The 21416-nt window shown below is 37.6% G+C and overlaps 1 protein-coding gene across 1 annotated transcript; it reads left to right on the forward strand.

Annotated features, from left to right (window-relative positions):
- Positions 1–485: 485 nt before the first annotated feature.
- On the forward strand, positions 486–4910 carry LOC138310744 (senecionine N-oxygenase-like). Its single transcript, XM_069252082.1, has 5 exons — positions 486–697; positions 961–1105; positions 1617–1747; positions 2800–2977; positions 3969–4910. The coding sequence occupies exons 1-5, from the start codon at positions 489–491 to the stop codon at positions 4587–4589; spliced, it is 1284 nt and encodes a 427-aa protein (XP_069108183.1). The 5' UTR covers positions 486–488; the 3' UTR covers positions 4590–4910.
- Positions 4911–21416: the final 16506 nt, after the last annotated feature.

The following is a 21416-nucleotide window of genomic DNA, read 5'->3' on the forward strand; positions in this document are numbered from 1 at the left end:
TAATTAAAAAATAATTTGCTAACAGGTTATCACTGTCCACGGTAAGAAATGGGATATTTATCAAGGTACAAATGTATCATAGAATGAAAGCATGACTACGTTCTTAAGTCCTTAAATAATTCGATGTTTTTATGTATTGGTCGCGTGTGTGTTGATATCATCGATTGGATAAAGAGACAAAGAGAGAGTTTTAGTTAATTAGCAGCAGTAAGTATCGTATATATTGGGTATGTGTTTATTATGGTCTATATAAGAGAACGCATTTGTTTCATAGTAATGTTGAGGGATTGATAATACCCGATCCGAAGGAGCACACTCGGAAGATTTTTTTTGTTAAACCACCACCTCTATATTGATGTTGGTGACATATTCTACACAATAGTTATCAAAATTATTTTATTATTACATAATAAAAATTACTTCAACGTGATTTTTCACATGCTTTTAAGTGGAGACATTCACAACTTTTCAAATTCGGTTTGCAGCAAATGTCAGAGAAGGTAAAACGCGTGGCGGTGATTGGTGCTGGAATATCAGGTCTCGCCACACTAAGGAATCTCCTCTCGTCTGACCGGAAGTACATCCCGACATGCTTTGATAGAGGAAGTGACGTAGGAGGTGTATGGCTGTATAATGAAAATACACATACGGATGAGTATGGCATGCCAGTTTTTTCAAGCATGTACCGTGACCTAATGTAAGTACAGTTAGTTCATATATAGATAAAAAAATATGTGGTGTTTAACCCTTATATCATTTTCGATCCCTGTACGCTATTATGATTTTATTTATTATTGATGAATATGGTTCTTGATAACTTTTCATAATTCTCAATGATAACATCATTAAAGCAGTGCAAAAATCTCTGACAACTCATATGGTAAGGTATGACCCTGGCTGTTGATAGGACATTATTTTAATAAAACAAACAAACAAGCCGTAATTTTGCTTTCTTTTTAGTACGAACCTTCCCACTCCTTTAATGGAGGTACCAGGTTTTCCAAACACAGATCCAGACAGAGATTCGTCATATATGCACCGAGATCAGGTGTTGGATTATATCAAACGGTTTACCGCGCACTACGATCTCAGGAAATATGTCATGGTAAATATTTCATTTATTTTTTATCAAATATTGAAAGTTACGAGAATATATTATTTCGTCGTCAGTTCAAATGGAGACAAATTAATGTCATGCTTGGTAATATATTTTTTTTTCGCTAAAATTCTCAAAGCGTAATAATGTGAGTGTACATGACACTATGTAAGTTCGAGGTTATGACGAACTACTGATCCGACACTAAAAACGTCACGAAATCGCGAAGTCAAACACTCACAAATATATTTGCATTTACGATAGCATTAACATACTAAAATCTGAAATCAACTTAACACTTATTTACTTTAAACACGGTCATAGAACTGCAAGGACATATTTTTAATTGAGAAAAGTATTAGGAGAATCAAATTTGAATTATTGGTGATAACTGCCATTGGAAATACAAACAGCATTTAAGAAGCAAATGAGAGACAGATAGGACGAACATCATATTATAAATATATAAACGACTTCACACTACCATGTTCTTGTTTTAATTCCACTTTTATAATTTTAGACTCATACGTATGTAACAGACATAACACGTAATAGCGCCGAGAGGATTCCCGAATGGACGGTATCATATAGAGACATTCGGAACCACGATTGCAAACGTGAAGTATTTGATGCTGTTATCGTTTGCACAGGGTAAGAAGCGAATTTACTTCAGTATAATATCTTGGGGTTATTGTTCGTATTTTGATATATCGAATACCTATTTTCCATACAAGAAAAAACATTTGTTTTAGTTTTACACCATTAGTATTAAACGTTTTCCCGGACCTTTTTGTAATAAAAAAAATGATTAACAATAGTTACATTCCTTGCACGTTTTTCATTTGATTAGTAGTGATTACTTGTGGAGTGTTTTTTTCTGTTGACTTTGGATGTGATTGATAAAATCTCTTACATTTAAGTGATCGAGATCGGGTTAATTCAGGCGAAATTTTGTAACATAATCCCAACCGAGGCGTTAGCCGAGTTTGGGATGTTACAAAATCTTATTTGATTGATTAAATTGTTTTTTTTCTCTCGCACCTCTTAAGATAAACAACATCATCTATTAACTTGTTATAGTGCAAACTTATCCCGTCTTGGGCCTCCGGGTTGAACGCCGTTTAACCACTTCATCTTCGATTCGAATTCAGTCATTCCGCGCAAAACTAAGGTTCAGTTGTATCAAAGAGAAAAAAAGAAAAAAAAGATCAATCGGAACATACTGTTTTAAATAATTAAAACACAACAAACAATGCATGGTTAATGACTGAATGCACATATTTCTAGTAATATTGATTATCTGAAGCATGTGACGTCACCGAATCGAAAGTATGACGTCACATGCGCGGTATGGTACATGAATGGGATAAAATCCGCAAAAAATCACATAAATGTACCAGACAGATAGGACGAGATAGAAAAATCTAGCACTGGCTATCATGTGAGATTTCCCCACCTGAGGTGTGAGATAACGCAGAGACTTAACATATAGCTTTTTCTGCATATCGACACGTAGTTTGGCAATTAAATCGGTGTTGATCTATACGCTTACAGAGGAAATATAGAAATATATATCATGTTTGTCGATTTTTTAAACGCATTCTTGGACTTTTTGTCAATCAACTGTTCAGTTAAAATACTGATTGTTGTTAGAAAGATTTATTCCTGATTTTAAATCCACTATTTCCCTAATTCTGATAAAGGCATCAACATACTCCATATGTACCTGACATTGACGGGGTTGAAATATTCCAAGGTGACGTCATCCACAGCAAGAACTATAGAGTTCCGGAAAAGTTTACAAACAAGAAAGTGGTCATACTAGGAGCCTCCTATTCCGGAATTGACATTGCTATCGGAATCGCGCCATGCGCAAAACAGGTAAAACAATATTTATAACTGGGCATTATTTACCTTTACACATTATATAAAAATCTATACAAAATATTTCACCTTTATTAAAGTCTATCACCTTGATACAAATTCAAAAAAAAATCTTTTACCTTTATTCATAACTATACAAATCTGTTACCTTTATAAATAAGTATACAAATCTTTCACCTTAATACAGAATTATACAAATCTTTTACCTTTATACAGATATATACAAATATGTCTTCTTTGTATAAATCTACAACCTTCATTCTAATTTATACAAATCTTTCACCCTTATACAAAACTATACAACTCTGTCACCTTCATACGAAACTATACAAATATGTCATCTTTATACAAAACTATACAGATCTTTCACCTTCATGCAAAACTATACCAATCTGTCACCTTCATAGAAAACTATACAGATCTGTCACCTTTATACAAAACTATACAAGTCTGTCCCATTTATGCATGTCACCATTATACAAATCTATATATATATGGAGTCTACGTTTCAAGCAGTACCGTACAACTGGTTGTATTCGTGGTGATGATATATTATTGATTTTACTGAATATTACAGTGATCGCAAAAAAATTATCTCATCAGCTAAATATTGATAAATGGTTCATTCATACAGCGCATGCATATGCCATGAACGTCAGATCGCACATATTTAAAACCGCTGTTATGATCTCGTTTTACTGAAAATCACGCCAAAACTTTGACTCCCGTAAAAAAGGCAACACGGTAATTGTAAGCCCGTAGTCAGTATATTTTTGGCATATAATTTTGTTTTCCATTTCTTCTTTTTTTCTGTGCGACAGAATGAGTTACAGTCTCATTTGTTCAAGTATATAAGAATCATGGTAACATAATCAGTAAACATTTGATTTTGAAGGTCAACTGTCTTCAATGTAGTCCACGTAGTTATCACTGTATCTTTATGCTGAAATAGTAGTTTTAGTCATTCGATAAGTGAATTTTCTTACAGATTTTTCTAAGCCACAACAAGGACAAATTGAATTCCGTTTTGCCCGCAAACATTATCGAAAAGCCAGGAATAAAACGGATGTCCATGGACAGTGTTGTTTTTCTAGATGACACAGAAGAGGAAGTTGATGATCTGATCTTTTGTACCGGATATGTCTACAGCTTTCCGTTTTTAAGTGATGACGTCATACACGCTTCCAGAACTAAGGTCACACCTTTATATAAGCATGTGGTCAATGTGCGACATCCCAATTTGTTCTTTGTCGGAATACTTGAAGCAGTTCCATACTTCCTCATGGCCCATGTTTTATCAAAAGTTGCTGTAGTGGTGTTGGATGATTTAGGTAGCCTTCCGTCAGAAATGGAAATGCAAGCATGCGTAGACCGAGATTTCGAAATGCGAAAGGAGCGTGGAGATAAGCCACATATATTGACCAAGAATGAGCGGTTATGGGAATTTGAAAAAGATCTTGCATCTTATGCAGGTATCCAACCTAGTCCTAAGGTATTGGAATCGATACGTGCTTATAACATTGACCAATTCAGAAACCATGTCACTACGTTTCGTCAGAGAAAAATACAGGTTTCAGACGACAAAACGTCGTTCAAAGTCTTAAATTGATAATGGAAGTGGTATTTAACACAAGTAACCTTTAGACGGAAATGTTACTAAGTCTTTGTTACATGTCTTCCCATATCAGTTTCCATTCCTAATCAATCAATCAGGCACCAATATCATGAAACAAACTTAACTGTAAAAGTCTCCAATAAGGACTTAATTAGTCAATTACGTATGACGTTACAAAGCGATAAGCAACAATTTAAGTCTAAGACTGTTTTATGAATCTGGGGTCTGGTTGTTCATTAAGTGAAAAATTAAATTACACTGTAATACTACAACTTAAAATTCTTGACTTTAAAAATAAAAAGAGATGTATAAAATATTAACGGATACCATTTTGTTTTTATTGCACAATCTTATGTCAAGTATCCATAAATGAACATACTTTTATGAACTTGTCGCAACAGGTTTGTTTCTTTGATGGTTTGTTTGATTAATTAACGTCCTATTAACAGCTATGGTCATGTAAGAACGGCCTCCCATGTATGCGGTGTGTTGCGTGTATGTTGTGCGAGGTGCGTAGTTATCTTTGTCTTAAAACCATTTGTAAGCATATATAGCTTTAGAGATACATAAAACCAAGAACTCAGAAATGTATAAGGGCTTATAAGCTTCTTATAAAGTAATGACAAAGTTTTGCAACAGAGAGTTCAAGAAAGTAACCATGATGTCTGGTTTTATATTTGCCGCTGATCTTTAATAGGTGTGGACGGAACTTGCTCTCTATTATATGTCTTGCTACTCGTGCTAAGATTGATTGTGTTGCTAGTGTTTCATTAGCCAGGATCTTATTGAGATACATATGTACGTGCTAGGTTTATGAGTATAATATAGTATAACTGCTTTACGTGTACGTGTATTAATTGATTGTCGTAGATTTACTTTTGTATATCAAGAGGGATAACTCCGAAACATAATCACTCAGGATCATAATATTGTTTTTCTATAGTCAGCTATAGTAATTTGCTTTCATTCCGTTATCCTTATTTTATTTCAATGCATATATCATTGCAGTTATAAAAAAAATTAAAATATATCATGGCCATGAAATTCTGAATTTATGACAGCTGATAGCTGTGCAAAAAAACAAAAATCATGACATGAAAACAAAATGATCATGACATAAAAAATGTCATTTTTTTCACAGGATATTAGGAGCTATGGGAAGCATTTTTAACAATTTCAGGCAGTTATTTTTTATTTCCATGATATTACACATACCATGGAAATAATAATAACTGCCTTGAATTGTTAAAGTCATGAAAAAAATCAAGCATAATTTCAAAACGGATTTCATAGCATAATCACTTTATCAAGTGTTTCCCATTATATAGTCATGGCTGTTTCATGGTTAATAATTCCAGTAGTGACTGTTGATTAAGAAGAGTAATTTACGTGTATAAATATATTTGATTTTAAATCTAGATGTAAATTATGTTCTAGCAGTCTAGCACAAAACAACAAATCTGATCTCTAATAATGAGTAATAAAAGAAATACAAACTGAAGGCGATTCATTGACATTAAATTACCAACTAGACAATACTACATGTTGACATACTGAAACATTATTTTAAGCAAAATATCGTCAGTGACGCCGAGTCACAGAAGTCATGTTGTAAGGATGTCCCGATATATTACCAAAAGCCCTCACCTTTTCTCCCCGAATTCGAACCTCATGTGGAGTAGTTTCAGATACTGACTGACGGTAGGCTGGTCGTCCTCTAAGGCTACTCTGGCTTTCCTCCACCACACAAACCTTGCAAGTCCTCAGAAGATACTGGCTGGCGGTTAAAGTATGTTGATTGCCTCATGTGACCCTAAACAAACATTTTCATTTGCCTTAGCGCTCAGCAGGGTATGTTGCTTGGTGTCTAAGGCGGCATGCTTCAGTGATTATAGCACTATAGACACAACACACGCACCTCGCACGTCACACATACTACAAAATGCATACATGGGATAACGTCCTTACATAACCCTGTTTGTTTATGGGCAAGTTCGATCGCTTACTTGACCAAAGTCGTGTGTGTATAAGCAACAACCAATCAAAGGAAATCTAGGTACCGTTGAACGACTAAAGAAATCGGTGGTTGAGCTATAGTCGATCAGACATTCGCATTGCAATTTCTTGTTTCTGTGCAAGTGCGATCACATTTCAGTTTCACTACTGTGGCTTTAACTTGTGACCGAACTCGCTACACAGGACGTTAATACTCAAACAAACACATATTTGTTATGGTCTAAAACAGGGATACATGTACCTTAAGGAGTAAAAATGACATATCCGAAACGGATTTAGTGTATACACAGTATGGGCAAAAAAAACCCAAAACCAACACCTGACCCAGTTTGTATCAATATTACGTAACCATACACAATTGTGTCGTCGCCGGGAAAGGCTTGTGAGAGGTTTTTGTTGTGATGGCGACGTCAGACATGTAATATAAGGGCCGAAACGATAACAAAAACTTCTGAGCTGCTGGCTGCTTCGTTTATTTTTAATTTTCTCCACATAAGTAACATAATAATCGAAACCCGGAGAAACAATTCCGGAAAATGGAGATTGTAAAACTAGAACCAAATAATCTATATTTTCTTTGACATGTACAAATACACGTATACGACATCCCCGCCCCCCCCCCCCCCAAAAAAAAAAAAAATCAAAAATTGTGCATACAATTTTGAAATGACATGTCAAAGAAAATACTAATAAATACGGTCAAAACCATAGTTCAGGAATGCAAGTCATATATGTGTAATGTTATACAGAAATAGAGTGATATCTGAATTTTAACATTTGTGCATATTATCAAAATGCACCAAACTATCACAAACATCATCTTAAACAAAGGAGCACTCTACATTAACCAGGGAATATTGAAAACATCCTCAAAGGTGACACATTTAACAAAGTGCAAGTAAGAGGAAAACAGAAAAATGTATTTATGAACCCTCACAGTAATATTGTAAAAAGAAATGACCTTGTCTGGTTACAAGATCTACTAACATGACTAAACCATGCCTACTATTACAATAATACATTTGGAACAATCAAGATTTCCATTCAAAAAGTAATACTTAACATGCACATGAGAGTTTCTGGCCTGTCTAATGTAAAATGACACATAGCATTTTCTATTACAAAGAAGTAACTTTGCTTAAAATCTGGTTTTGAGTTCTAGGTGTTGTAAGGAAATTTTCCAGAAAATAAGAATGGAATAAGTTGTACTAACAACAGCAAAAAATACAGATATTTTGACTAGTATTAGAACAATGGCACACTGAAAATCTATTTCGCAAATAAGTAATATTGTAATACCCTTACAATAAAACAAAATCTCTGAACAATAAATGCATAAACATAACATGAACATATTTGAGTATGCATGGTCAATATAAAAAATCCACAACATTTCAATGCAATAGCTATACAAGGGAGCTAATCATTTCACCATACATTGCAGATATCCATATTAATGTCAAAGTTTAAATTCATATAATGAATATCATTGTAATATTCATTCCATTATCAGAATATATCGAATTATGATTATTGCATGTCAAATATCAAATTCAATCTAAAACTATTCATATGCAAACCCATTCATGAAATACATACTATACAAAACTGTTGGGAAAATATATCATTCACATGAGAATAAGATTCTCATATTATCTTTAATTTAGTGCATTTAATTATCAATAGTTATAGGTATTCATCATTTTGACTAGAATTAAAAAAAAAATATTTGGTCAAGGACTCTTTTTTGTTGCAACAATAAATTTCCAATCAAAATGTCAACTGATCAGACATGGGGAATAGCAGAAAAATATACAAACAAACAAATATAAAACATGAATTTTCTCAATCAGAGATCAACATTATGAAATATCTATGGCATCAATACATCATTTGGAATATTGAGAAGTGGCACACTTCCAACATAGCAACTGTCTAATACATCAATGTATTCATTTCATTAAAAAAATCTCAAAAAAGGTGAAAAATGTAATGTTGTAAGGAAATCATCAATTCAAAACCAATCATAAAATATGAAAATTATACAAAAACATGAATGTCATCATTGTACGATACATTCCTTCAGTATAAAAACATCTAACTATGGCAAAAAGTATCAGCCTCATTAAATAATGAAAACACTCAATACACTTCATAACATATGGATGATTGGATTTCATAAAATCAGTTTTTGAGTCATCAATTTCATACAAAAACTCAATAGAACAACAAGTACTGAACCTGTGCATAAGGCAACAATTATGCACCCCTACATATAATACATTCTCTATAACACAGTTTTAGGTGGCTTCAAAATGCATGTTTTCCGAGCATGAGTATTCAAGTCCTGTGGTTTCAGCCACATGGCATTTTGTGATGGTTCACCTCGGAATTGGACGAGATATTCAAGTGTTGCTCCAGATCCTCTTTGAGCCAGAACACGTTTGATTTTATAGAATTTATCTTGTCCAGTTGACGAAGACATGTCGGAATCAGCTGTAAAGCTAGAATCACGGTAGCGCACTGGCTTTTTTATTGTTCGTTTAGGTCTTTGAGGTAACACAGGTAATGGAGTAGATGAAGAGAAATCACGTTCTATAACCTGTGGAGATAGCGCATGAATATCTTAATGTGAATCACTAGTAGACTCTTGGTTTGAGGACATCGAACGAGATGAGTCATTTCCTACAACCTGCGGAGAGGATACATTTACATGCGAATGTAAGTCACGGGAAGAATCGGGTTTGAGGATATCGGTGAAGATGAGTCGCTTCCATTAATCTGCGGGAAATGTTCATTTAGATCTGACTGTAAGTCACTAGCAGACTCGCGGTTAGCGGATGAAGAAGTGATAGGGCTTAAGTCTTCAGTTTGGACACCACATTCAACTCTGTTGTTTGAAACAATATGAAATAACTTTGAGGGTGTTGGGGCGCGAATATGAGCTGGCTTTAGTCGATCTAAGTGATCAGGGCGATTTTGTTTGTTTGTTTGTTTGAGTTTTACGGCCCATCGACAACTAAGGTCATTTAGGGCCAAACTACAAGTCATGCATTAATATCAGGATAAAAGATCAGGGTAAGAAAAGGCAAGTAAGGACTAAAACACAGATTGTAAACGTTTATTTGATAAAAAAAAGGTTTGCATGGGATAAAATAGTTTTGGCTAAAACACATGAGAAAACTCATGCACAATGTTGATGAAACGATGAAATGTTGAGTTGATACGATGATATGATGAGAAAACGTTCATATTTTGTTTAAAATACCTATCTCTTTGAGATAATTGAAAATACGATTATGTCTCACGGCATGAAACAAAGTGTACATGTCGGAGACATCATAGTACTTATCTCGTATGTGTTTAAAATCAATACAATGCAATAAAACATGCTCCACTGTGAGAGGAGAATCACATGCATGGCATGTAGGAGGATCCTCCCCTCTCAATAGATAGGAGTGTGTAAAATATGTGTGTCCAATTCGGAGCCGAGAGAGAACAACTTCCTCTCTGCGGTCTCTCCGACTGGACAGGTTAGGATTAAGTGTAGGTTGTATTTTAAACAGTTTATTGTTTGTTTCGGTAGACCACCTTTGTTGCCAATGGTGTTTAATGGCTGACTGAATGTAAGGTTTGATGTCGGTGTATGGTAGTTTCAAATGTGTTTGTGCTAGGCGAAGAGCAGTCTTAGCTGCTTTATCGGCCTTTTCATTTCCCTTTATACCCACATGGCTGGGAATCCAGAGATAAGTAATTTGAGTTTTAGAAGACAATCGAAATGTTCGGATCAAAAGATTAGTACCAACTTTCCCTGTGGTAGGATCACTTAGTCACTAAATGTTCAGACAGCTTTTCTTTAACTACTAGTACGTCTGTTCTGAAGTTTATGTCCAGAACCTGTAGGCGTTTGTTGTAAATAAACATAATCTCCCGTCTGAACTATTTCCGTGTTATTTCCAAGTTGTTGGGCAACCATTTTGTCCTGATTCAATAAGACTGCATCCTTCATGTGTGACCGAACAACCTCCAAACGACGTTGAAGATCTTCAACATAAGTAGATATGCCAGCCGGTATAGTCGACATATCCACTGGAACTCCAGCTAATGGAAAGGTTGGGCGCTGACCGAACACAACTTCGAAAGGCGAGTATCCTGACATACGGTTGACCGCAGCATTCATGGCAAATATGATGGACGGCAATAAGCTTTCCCAGTTGTTTTTGGCACGATTCATGTACGGTGTAAGCTTTTCGGCCAGGACACGGTGTGTACGTTCACATGCACCCAAACACTTGTGTACAACACTGGGTGTGAAGTTTTGCTGAACCTGGAGGAGACGGCAAGTTTCCTTAGCAGCTTTCGCAATAAATTCAGATCCATTATCTGATACTAGCGTGTTACAGACACCGTATGTAGTAACCATATAATACAGAGCAAGGCCAACAGTCAGTGCATCAGAGTTCTTGATTGGCATCACCCAAAGATACTTAGAGAACATGTCGACCGCCGTGAACACGTAAGAGTTTCCAGCAGAACTAAGAGGAAGAGGTCCATACAAATCAACCTCCAAAACCTGGAATGGGGAACTTGGTGTTGGGTAGGCAGTGATACCAGTTTTTATCTTTGTACGCGTGACTTTCCGACGTTGGCATTGGTGACAAGACTTTATGTAATCAGTAACAATAAACAGACAGTTTAGGGAAGTAGTAGCGCTCACGAATCCGGTCCAAGGTATCCTGAATTCCTCCATGACCACTGATAGGCGAGTCGTGGTAGAGCTCTAAGATTGTAGGAATGACTTGTGGTGGTAAAACCAACTGGTAATGGTCAAGGTTCTGAGCTCGTTTCGACTTTGTTAGTCGGGGGTGAAACAAAAGAGAGTCAATTAGAACAAAATCATTACTTTGGAGCAAAATTCTACGTGATAGTTTCTGTGAATCAGGTAGTGCACCATTTTGTAAATAGTCCATAAACAGTTAATGTTCATTATCCTGTGCCTGTAGCTGAATCAAACGATTCTTCGTAAAATCAGTCTTTTGAAAAAATGTCAAGTCGCTCTATCATGAAACCACAAAGATCGTTGTCATCATGTTTCTCCTCAGTTTCGTTAGTCGAAGAACTTGTTGTTTCCTGTTGATTTACTTCAGGGGTCATTGGTTGGGTGTCAGCAACAGGATGTTCTGACTGGTTGCCATCATAAAACACATGAGTCGTGTCATTCAGAAATATCGTCGTTTCCTGTTGCTTTAATTCGGTGGTTATGGGTTGGGTGTCAACAACAGAATGTTCCGAATGGTTGCCATCATGTATCACATGAGTCATGTCATTCGAAGGACTCGTTGCATCCTGTTGTTTCGCTTGATGGATCATGGCCATGGGTGGGGGTTCAACAACTGAGTTTTCTGACTGGCACAATTTACCCCGAGATCTGTGACGAAGTTGTTTTTTATGACGCTTTACTGATCTATCACAAAATGTTTCTTCTTCAGTGTCAGCATCATACTCAGAATCAGAATGAAGCACAGATATGTTGGTATGTGGTACAAGCAAGATCTTGTTCAATTCCAGCTCAGAATGGCTAGAACAGTTAATAAGCGATGCCAGATTTTGACCTGACGGCAGTTTCACAGGCTTAGCATGTTGATCTGTCACATAAGGAAAGTATGGGTCATCCTCTGCAGGGCTCGAATCCATGGTACCAAATTTATCGTGAGGATGACATCTAGACAACGCGTTCGGAACAACCATTTGGGTAGCAGGTTTATAATCAACCCCAATGTCAAATTGCTGTAGAATTGCGACCCATCTTTCGCATATCGCTCCCTTAAGTTGTTTTTGGTTGAGTGGTTGAAGAGCCTTGTGGTCACAATAAACAGTACAATGTCGACCACGAATATATGACGCACAATTTAAAACGCTGTAAACCATCCTCACCAGTTCCAATTTCGTTGGGCCATAACTCTGTTGGTATTTGTTCAAACCCTTCGAGCCAAAGCGAATCACACGTACTTCATTGTCAGGCGATAGCTGGTATAACATATAACCTACACCTTTACTTGATGTATCAACTGATAAACAGAAGTCACGGTCATAATCGGGGAAAGACAAAGCTTTTGAGTGAATGAGAGAGTCTTTTAAAGTCTGAAATGCCTCATCATGCTTATGTGTCCATGCATACTTCACTCCTTTCTTCAATAGGTTAGTGAGCGGAAAAGCGATTTCGTTGAACCGAGGGATAGATTTGCGGAACCATCCCAGCAGGCCTAATGCTCGCCGAAGTGCTTTTTGAGTATGTGGAACTGGGTATTCACGGATCACAGAAATACGGTCGAAATCTCATGGCCAAGAAATATGCACTTGTCCCGAGCAAATGTACATTTCTGTGGACCTAACTTTAGGCCTGCATGTCTGAGACGTGAAAACACATTGGACAAATCCTGTAAATATTCCTCAAAAGTGTTTGAACATATTAAAATGTCATCTAAATAACAGAGCACTGATTTGAATGTAAGCCCCTTCAATACTTTATCCATCATATAGTTGAAAACTATTGGGGGCTGTGCTAAGACCCATAGGTAAACGACAAAATTTAAACGTACCAAAACAGGTATTAAAGGCTGTTTATTTTGATGACTCAGGTGCTATGCCCATCTGAAAAAAACCTGACTTCATGTCAATAGAAGTGATGAAATTTGGCATTTGCGTATCCAAGGACTCAGTCAGTTCCTGGAGGTTTGGAATGGTGTAACGGAACGGCTGTGTTTGAGAATTTAGAAACCGGAAATCACAGCAAAACCGATTTGCAGACATGTGTAATTCCTGCTTAGATTTTGGTGAATGATTGTCAGGTTTTTTTCTGTTTGGAAACAAGCACAAAAGGGCTAGTAATAAGTAAATCTTCTTTTTCATCAACTGAAGTAATAATACCCTGATCTAACAAAGTATCTAATTGGGTTCTTAATACCTCTTTCTTATCTGGTGTTAATCGATAAGGTTGCTGATATTTGGATGTAAAACCAGGTTTCAAATGTATCACATATTCGACAACCTTTGTGAAACCGAGGGAAGGGTTTTCTGGCGTTACAAAAACATCTTTATTGTCATATAAACATGACTCTAATGACTTGACCTGGGATGGGGACAAATTTGGAATGTTCAAATTAAAATTTGAGAGAAAATCAGTGGGGTTTGAACTTGTTTGGTTGTCACCACACTCTTCCCTGTGTTCACCAGGTTTTTCAATCACAACATTGTTACAACTTATTTCGTTTACATGATCGAGAGATGTATTGAAAGGCATGACATGATGCGACCCATCCATTGTTTCAAGGTTCACCAAAACTGTTCCTCTTTGGAGGACAACTGTAGTATTACCTGGGTTCAAAATTTTTAAGATACACGCCTTGAGTTTTGTACAGTTACTATAGACCTTGCTGCAAGTAGGCCAGTGTTTAAAATTTGTTTTTAGCAGTACTGAGCATATAACAAACTACCTTCTGAAGATGGTGGTACATGTACTTCCTGCCTACATTTCACCTTTAGGGTCTTTTGTACAAATGAATGGGAAAAGGTTGAAAAATCTAACACAATCTTATACTGCGTCATGAATTTTGTTCCAAAATAAGAGGATGTGATGTTTTAGGTAAAATGTAAGCTGTAAATTTACATGACCCATATTGGTTGTGTCCCTTGATTCGAGCTATGCCAAGAATGTCAATATGTCTAGAATCAGCCAATTTTACTGAGGATTCATGGGAAGGGTATAGTTGGGATTTACATGCTGAAGGTAAGGACTTATATAATTGTTCAGACATAACATTTATGGAGCAGCCCGTATCAAGGAGACCTACAACCTTTTGATGAGCAAATTACAATGTAAATACATAGAGCTATCCTGATAACCACTATCATCATTTTCAGTAGTAGTGTCACTATCGCTGAAACCCTCAGAAGTTACGCATGTCTCCTCTGACGTATCACTTATAGTCCGAAAAGTACATCTGTCTGGTGCTGGATTTCTATGACGCGATTTTGTTAATAACCGCCCGAGTGACCGCGACCTATCCCCGGGGGAAACCAGTTTACCGACGCAGGATATGTAGGCATAGGTGGTGGGGGTTGTGTAATGTTAATGTTCTTGACACACTGGGTAGCTACATGCCCTCTTTGATTACACAGTTGACAGGTGTCCTGTGGTCTAGACTCACCCTACCCTGTCCACCTACAATCACGTTGACGGTGTCCCATCCCTTTACAGCGATAACAATGAGTGGATGATGTAGAGTCCTTCTGCGGAGAAACCTGCAAACCCTGGACTAAAGATGTGAGGGCCTGTACCTGAGACTCCAACTCCTCAATGTCTGATTTCTTTGTTTCTAACTTTGAGACTGCAGCCACGAGGGGAGGGTTTAACATACCCGGAACACCATTGCAATATCCCGAAGCCTCACCAGAGTGTGCACGTAATAGCGCTGATTGGAGATCAGTACACATGCCCGACAGTACGAAGAATGCTAACGAAGGGGTTAAACCCTCAATAAATTGATATACCATGTCCCGCATAGGTTTTCCTAGTTTGAGTCCCTTTTCAAGGATTATACTATGATATTCCTCCAATGGCTGCCCAGGATGCCATTTCAAACGGTGAAATGACGCCGATTCAACTAATAAGACAGGATCAAGGGAATCTGTGACTGTGTACTTCTCACGAAACGCTTTCTCTAATTCTGTCCATGAGGACTTAGATGCTGAATCCAAAGCATGAAACCATACACGTGCTGGTCCGATAAGGTGCATATGGAAAGCTGCTATTTTCCTCTGTAGGGAGGGATCAAAGTGAAGTCCATTGAAGGTTATATAGCTTTCAAACTCCTCCAAAAATTTGGTGCCCTCCTCATGTGTATAGCCTACAAATTTCCGCATGGGAACCCTGTCTGATATCGGTGGAATAACAATAAGTGGAGATTGTCCAGGGTATCCCTCTTCTGAAGGAGGAGAAGAGTCTGTGTTGTCGTTGACAGTAAAATGTCTCGAGGATGAAATTTTTGGATTATCAAAGTCTAGCTTTTCTGATGAATGAATATGAGATGTATTCTTTGTTATGCTAAAACATCCTGAGGACGAATATTTAACGTGTGGAGACTGGATGGACTCCAGGGGGGCAGCAAGTACTGGGCCTGGTATTGTCTGGCTAACGTTCGTTCCCCTCAGTAATGGATTCATGGCGAAAAATCCGTTCGGTCAAAAATGCGGGAAAAATCACACACGTACAAATAATGTAAAGCGATGAAAATGGCAGTTTTATATCAATGTTCAAAACTCACAAATATTCTGGAAAATGGCAATCGAAACATTCTTTCATCTCCAAATAAATGTCTGATAAGCTAAGATGGGGAAATACATTGGAAAAGTTCAGTTCACAACATCATAAAACCGCATGGTCCAGACCGGAAGTTGATAATCGCACAACACGGTCACAAACAAATGTTAAATTTCAAGCTTAAAATGTCATACAATGAGGATTCTCCACCATGTCGTCGCCGGGAAAGGCTTGTGAGAGGTTTTTGTTGTGATGGCGACGTCAGACATGTAATATAAGGGCCGAAACGATAACAAAATCTTCTGAGCTGCTGGCTGCTTCGTTTATTTTCATTTTTCTCCACATAAGTAACATAATAATCGAAACCCGGAGAAACAATTCCGGAAAATGGAGATTGTAAAATTAGAACCAAACATATAACATTTTTATATTCCGGATTAATTTGTATTTTCCTTGACATGTACAAATACACGTATACGACAATTGTATGTTTGTTTGTTTGATTGATTGATTATTTTAACGTCCTATTAATAACCATGGTCATGTAAGGACAGTCTTCCATGTATACAGTGTGTAGCGTGTGTGAAGTGCGAGTTGCGTGTTTTGGGAGACTGCGGTATGTTTGTGCTGTTCTTCTTGAATAGTGGTTTGTGGATGTATAATTAGAACGCGGACAAGGACGAGTTTGGGATAAACGTGTTTTCTAATATGTACCGGGTTCTATTGTTTGTTTGTTTGTTTGATTATTTTAACGTCATATTAACAGCTTTGGTCATGTAAGGACGGCCTCCCATGTATGCGATGTGTTGCGGGTATGTTGTGTGAGGTGTGTTTTGGGAGACTGCAGTATATTCATGTTGTGTATTCTTGTATAGTGGAACTGTTGCCCTTTTATAGTGCTATATCACTAAAGCATGCCGCCGAAGACACCAAGCAACACACCAAACCAGTCGTCCCACTCCCTGTATGCTGAGCGCTAAGCAGGAGCAGAAACTACCACTGTTATAGACTTTGGTGTGTCTCGGCCAGGGGACAGAACCCAGAGCCTTCCTCACAGGGGCGAACGCTCAACTAAAGGCCAAAAGTGAGCTGGTGTCAAGGGAGACGTTAGGAAGAATAAAGTAATTTAAAGAAGAAAGAAAAGATAAAGTCCTCAATTTAGTCTTCTCTTACGACCATGCAATGGGGGCAGCAGGTACAATTCTAACGCCCTACCTGCAGGGCCGACCGGGTTCTAGCGTACATGTAAGTACAAATGTATGATGCTACATTTGAAGCCGATGTCTCTGGCCCGAAGGGCGGTAAGCTAATTCATATAGCCGCGTCAGTTCTTTGACTGAACGTCCGTCATCAAGCATAATTTTTCAAGCGTCTATTGCGTTAAAAGCATACACTTTCAGTGCAAACCTATATGATTTTCAGATACAGCTAGTTAAACTCTGCCTTCGAAGAGCAATACAAAACTTCCAACGTCATCTTAAACCATCAAAAAAACCGAAACTTACAGATTTCGCAGACATTTGTTTGTTTGATTCAATTAGCGTCCTATTAACAGCTATTTTCATGCGAGGACGGCCTCCCATGTATGCGGTGTATTACGTGTATGTAGTGCGAGGTGCTTGTTTTGGGAGACCGCGTTATATTGGTGTTGTGTCTTCTTGCATAATGGCAATTTTGTCCTTTTTATAGTGCTATATCACTGAAGCATGCCGCCGAAGACACCAAGCGACACACCTAACCCGGTCACATTAATACTGACAACTGATGAACCAGTCGTCCCACTCCCTGTATGCTGAGCGCCACTACCACGTTTATAGACTTTGGTGTGTCTCGGCCAGGGGACAGAACCCAGAGCCTTCCTCACAAGGGCGAACGCTCAACTCAAGGCCAAAAGTGAGGCGGTGCCAAGGGAGGCATTAGGAAAGATAAAGTCAGTAAGGAAGAAGAGAAAAGATAATATCCTAAATTGAGTCGCCTTTTACGATCATGCAAAAGGGGCAACAGGTACAATTCTAACGCCCTACCCATCATTGATGATATTTTTATTTTTGTTGTATGCTGAGCGCTAGGCATGAGTAGAAACTACCGCTTTTGTAGACTTTGGCGTGTCTCGGCCCTGCAGATAGGGCGTTAGAATTGTACCTGCTGCCCCTAGGCCCATTGCGGGGGTCGATAGTGTTTACTTGTCATGAACCACAAAAGCATGTTTTCCTTTGTTTTTCCTTTATTATGGTTTTAAAAAAAACCACAAATCGTGCGGAGGTTTCCAGAATGGGCGATTATAGTCTCTTAAGCGTTGTGTGAATAGCTGGCATAATTGGGGCCTACAGATCTTCTAAGTTTCCTGAATATACTCTGGAGAAGTATGTGTGGTGCCATAATAGAAGTGCGTAGAAATTTAGAAGAAGATTAAAAGCATGCAACATAACTTTAAATCCAGTGTTTATGTCCGTCCAAGTCACCTGACATACCTACTCATATTTCTCTCATACCTATATTTAAACCCATTAAAGGCGCACACTCCATACAAATCTCAATACTACTTTAAAGATGCACACACCTTTAAATATAACATAACAATTGATGACTTATTTAAACAACTACAAAATATAACCCTGTTACACAATCCCCCTCCAAGAAGAATGACCTCCGTGTCCTTGTTGTCCAGGGGCTTCAGTATCATCTGTTAAAAAACACATTACATATACAGCCTAGGATAAAAAAAAATTAATAAAAATATAGCTAAACGGAACTGCTTACAATGGCCAGTAATGAATCCAGAACCCTATCTGGCATCCTGTCCAGTTTACCTTCACTGGTAAGATCATGTGGTATTTCGCTCGCGCTATCCAATCCGGTACAACCGGAGACTGACGCACGGCGAATTCCCCCGAGGTCTGTCAGAACGGTCGACACCGCTCTCTTCTTGTTCTCCTTGGAACGGGCACAGGCTTAACTTCCGGTCTCCCTAAATCGGCATTAATCGATGCCGATCCCTCCCCCTCCGAAGAGATGGAGACCGTCTCAGGTTGACTCTGGTGTTTTGCCGCTGTGGAGTCCTGATTGTCATCAGCACCAACATCATCCCCAGCCTCTCCAAACAAGTGATCGTCACCTATGTCCAGAGAAACTACCGGGTCTTCCACAGCTTCCCTGGTATCCTCAGCACTGGATGAAATGCTTCCCTGGTCAACTGCTGGACAATCATTATCCTCTAGCACAATCTGCTTGCCTTCCCTGTCCACTTTCGGTTTACGTCTCGGTCTAGGCTTAGGTAACTGAACTACGTCCAACTCCTCAGCTTCCTCAACAGCAGAGAATAAATCCCTAACTGGCAGTAATAAGTTACGATGGAGTTTACGAGTACGTCTATTTCCTGTTTCCTGGCTTGATGGTAAATATGGAAACATCTTGGTTCTCCTGGGCAATTACTATGAATACATCTTCTTACCATTTATTGTCCAACTTATGCTTTCCCTCATGAACCAACTTCTTCACTAGCACTCTGTCCCCGCATACCACGCTTGAGCCGCGCACTCGTCGATCATAGTTATCTTTCTGTCTCTCCTTAGTTTTTTCATTACTTCTGGTAGCATCCTTATAAGCAGATCGAAGTCTCTCCTTGAGGTCATCCGAATACTTACAATGCTTGGGATTCTTCTCTCCCCCCTTAATACCAAAAGCTAGATCAAGTGGTAATCGAGGTCTCCTTCCAAATATAAGGTAGAAATGACTGTACAGTCTGTAGCCAGTCTGCTCATGCCGCGTACAATTATAGACATGTACCAACAGTCCTACATGCTTCTTCCAATCAGACTTGTGGGTAGGATCCAATGTTCCCAACATGTTGAACACAGTTCTGTTGAACCGCTCGCACACACCATTGCAGCTCGGATGATATGGTGACGTCTTCGATTTACGAATCCCTGCCACCTTACAAAGCTCATGGATCAACTTGCCATCAAAATTTGGTCCCTGATTTGAATGGAGCTTGACAGTAAATCTATAATGCAGGAAGAAGTTGTCTTCAACAAAAATAGCTAACTTTATACTCAACCTTATAATCATATCCGCATTAAGGTGCTTTATTTATTGATATTTTTCATATTTTGTCTCAATAGGCTTTCTGTATATAGATAAATCCGGCAGTGATATCATCATAACAGCACCGCCGGTTATTTTACGAAATATGAAGTAATAATGCTACGCAGAACATCATCTGTTAAGATACTTGTTTCTACATGTATTATTTGAAAAATCGTAAAATGCCACTGTCGTATTTTAACTTTGTGTCATGGCTACTAAATTTTGAGATTTCCATTTCAAAAGAACTCAAGGATTAACATAACAAATTGTTAAAAATTCCACTCAATATAAATACATTGATTGTAAAGTAAATATCACGCGGAAAAATGATTTACAACATTCAGTTTTAAGTCAAAACGTCATATGGAAAATAACATATTGCTTTTTCTTCTGAAGACATACGAGTCATTTATAGAAATTACATCTTCTGCTACCGAACTTATATAAACTGTACGTGTTTATATTTTCGAATTCATGATCAGTATTTGATAAAAATGTTTGTGATTTTCGATCCATATTTCTTCTGTCAGTAATTAGATTCCATCCGCTGAAGTATACAATTATTATCATTGCAAAAGGGTATCCACAAACTCGCTCTGTTCTAGGTATGGCATATTTTGTATGCACCAAATAGTGTGTCGGTAAAGAACTACGATGTTAAGTTATAATGCACTCCTACCTTATTTTAATGAATCAAGATGTCTTAACTTTAGGTCTGCAAAGGACACCAAATCGATATAACAAAAGTGTAATTGGTATCCTTCATAAAGAGTTAATTTAATAATTAATTGCACCAAAAGGTGTTGGTGAGTGTGTCCTTAATGACAAGTATGCTTTTTATAGAAGTTGGTTTACAGATTGTTCGTGTGTGGTGTCCTTAATAGACTAAGTTAAAAAAACTTCTTTTATCTTTAAATGTTTTTCCTAATACTCAATACACTGTTGCTATAGAAGTACTTTGTGATATAGACATTATGAAATACAGATTCATATCAATTTATCACTACGTTCGATAAGAACGGATTGTTATAAGGGTTGTTATAACAATTACATATGTTTGTAACTCGCTTACAAACTCAAAATCGCTTATCTAAAAGGTTTGTCTGTATACCAAGTAAGACAAAATGCAATTAATGTACAATGTATATCAAGGATTATGTAAGTTCAAAATCACATTGCAAAAAAACTATAAATCGGCAGTAATTTTGAGGTGCATTCGTACAAACTTCATTTATTTAGAATTTAGATGAATATGTCTTCTCTGACATCTACCGTACGCTTTCTCTAATTTTATGTCATACTTAATATGTTTATGGAATATAGTATTTTGTATGTCTATGTTACGTTTTTGCACATTTAAAACCAGCGAGCTACTCACGTCCTTCTATCCAGCGAAACTG

The sequence above is a fragment of the Argopecten irradians genome, chromosome 16 (genome assembly GCF_041381155.1).
Source record: "Argopecten irradians isolate NY chromosome 16, Ai_NY, whole genome shotgun sequence".
NCBI classification, from domain to species: domain Eukaryota; kingdom Metazoa; phylum Mollusca; class Bivalvia; order Pectinida; family Pectinidae; genus Argopecten; species Argopecten irradians.

What these genes read in the sequence shown, in the direction of transcription:
- LOC138310744 (XM_069252082.1), top strand. Translation starts at nt 489, where the DNA reads ATGTCAGAGAAGGTAAAACGCGTGGCGGTGATTGGTGCTGGAATATCA. An exon ending in GCTGTTATCGTTTGCACAGG is followed by an intron (nt 1,748 to 2,799) that starts GTAAGAAGCGAA and finishes ATTCTGATAAAG; the next exon opens with GCATCAACATACTCCATATG. An exon ending in TCGCGCCATGCGCAAAACAG is followed by an intron (nt 2,978 to 3,968) that starts GTAAAACAATAT and finishes ATTTTCTTACAG; the next exon opens with ATTTTTCTAAGCCACAACAA.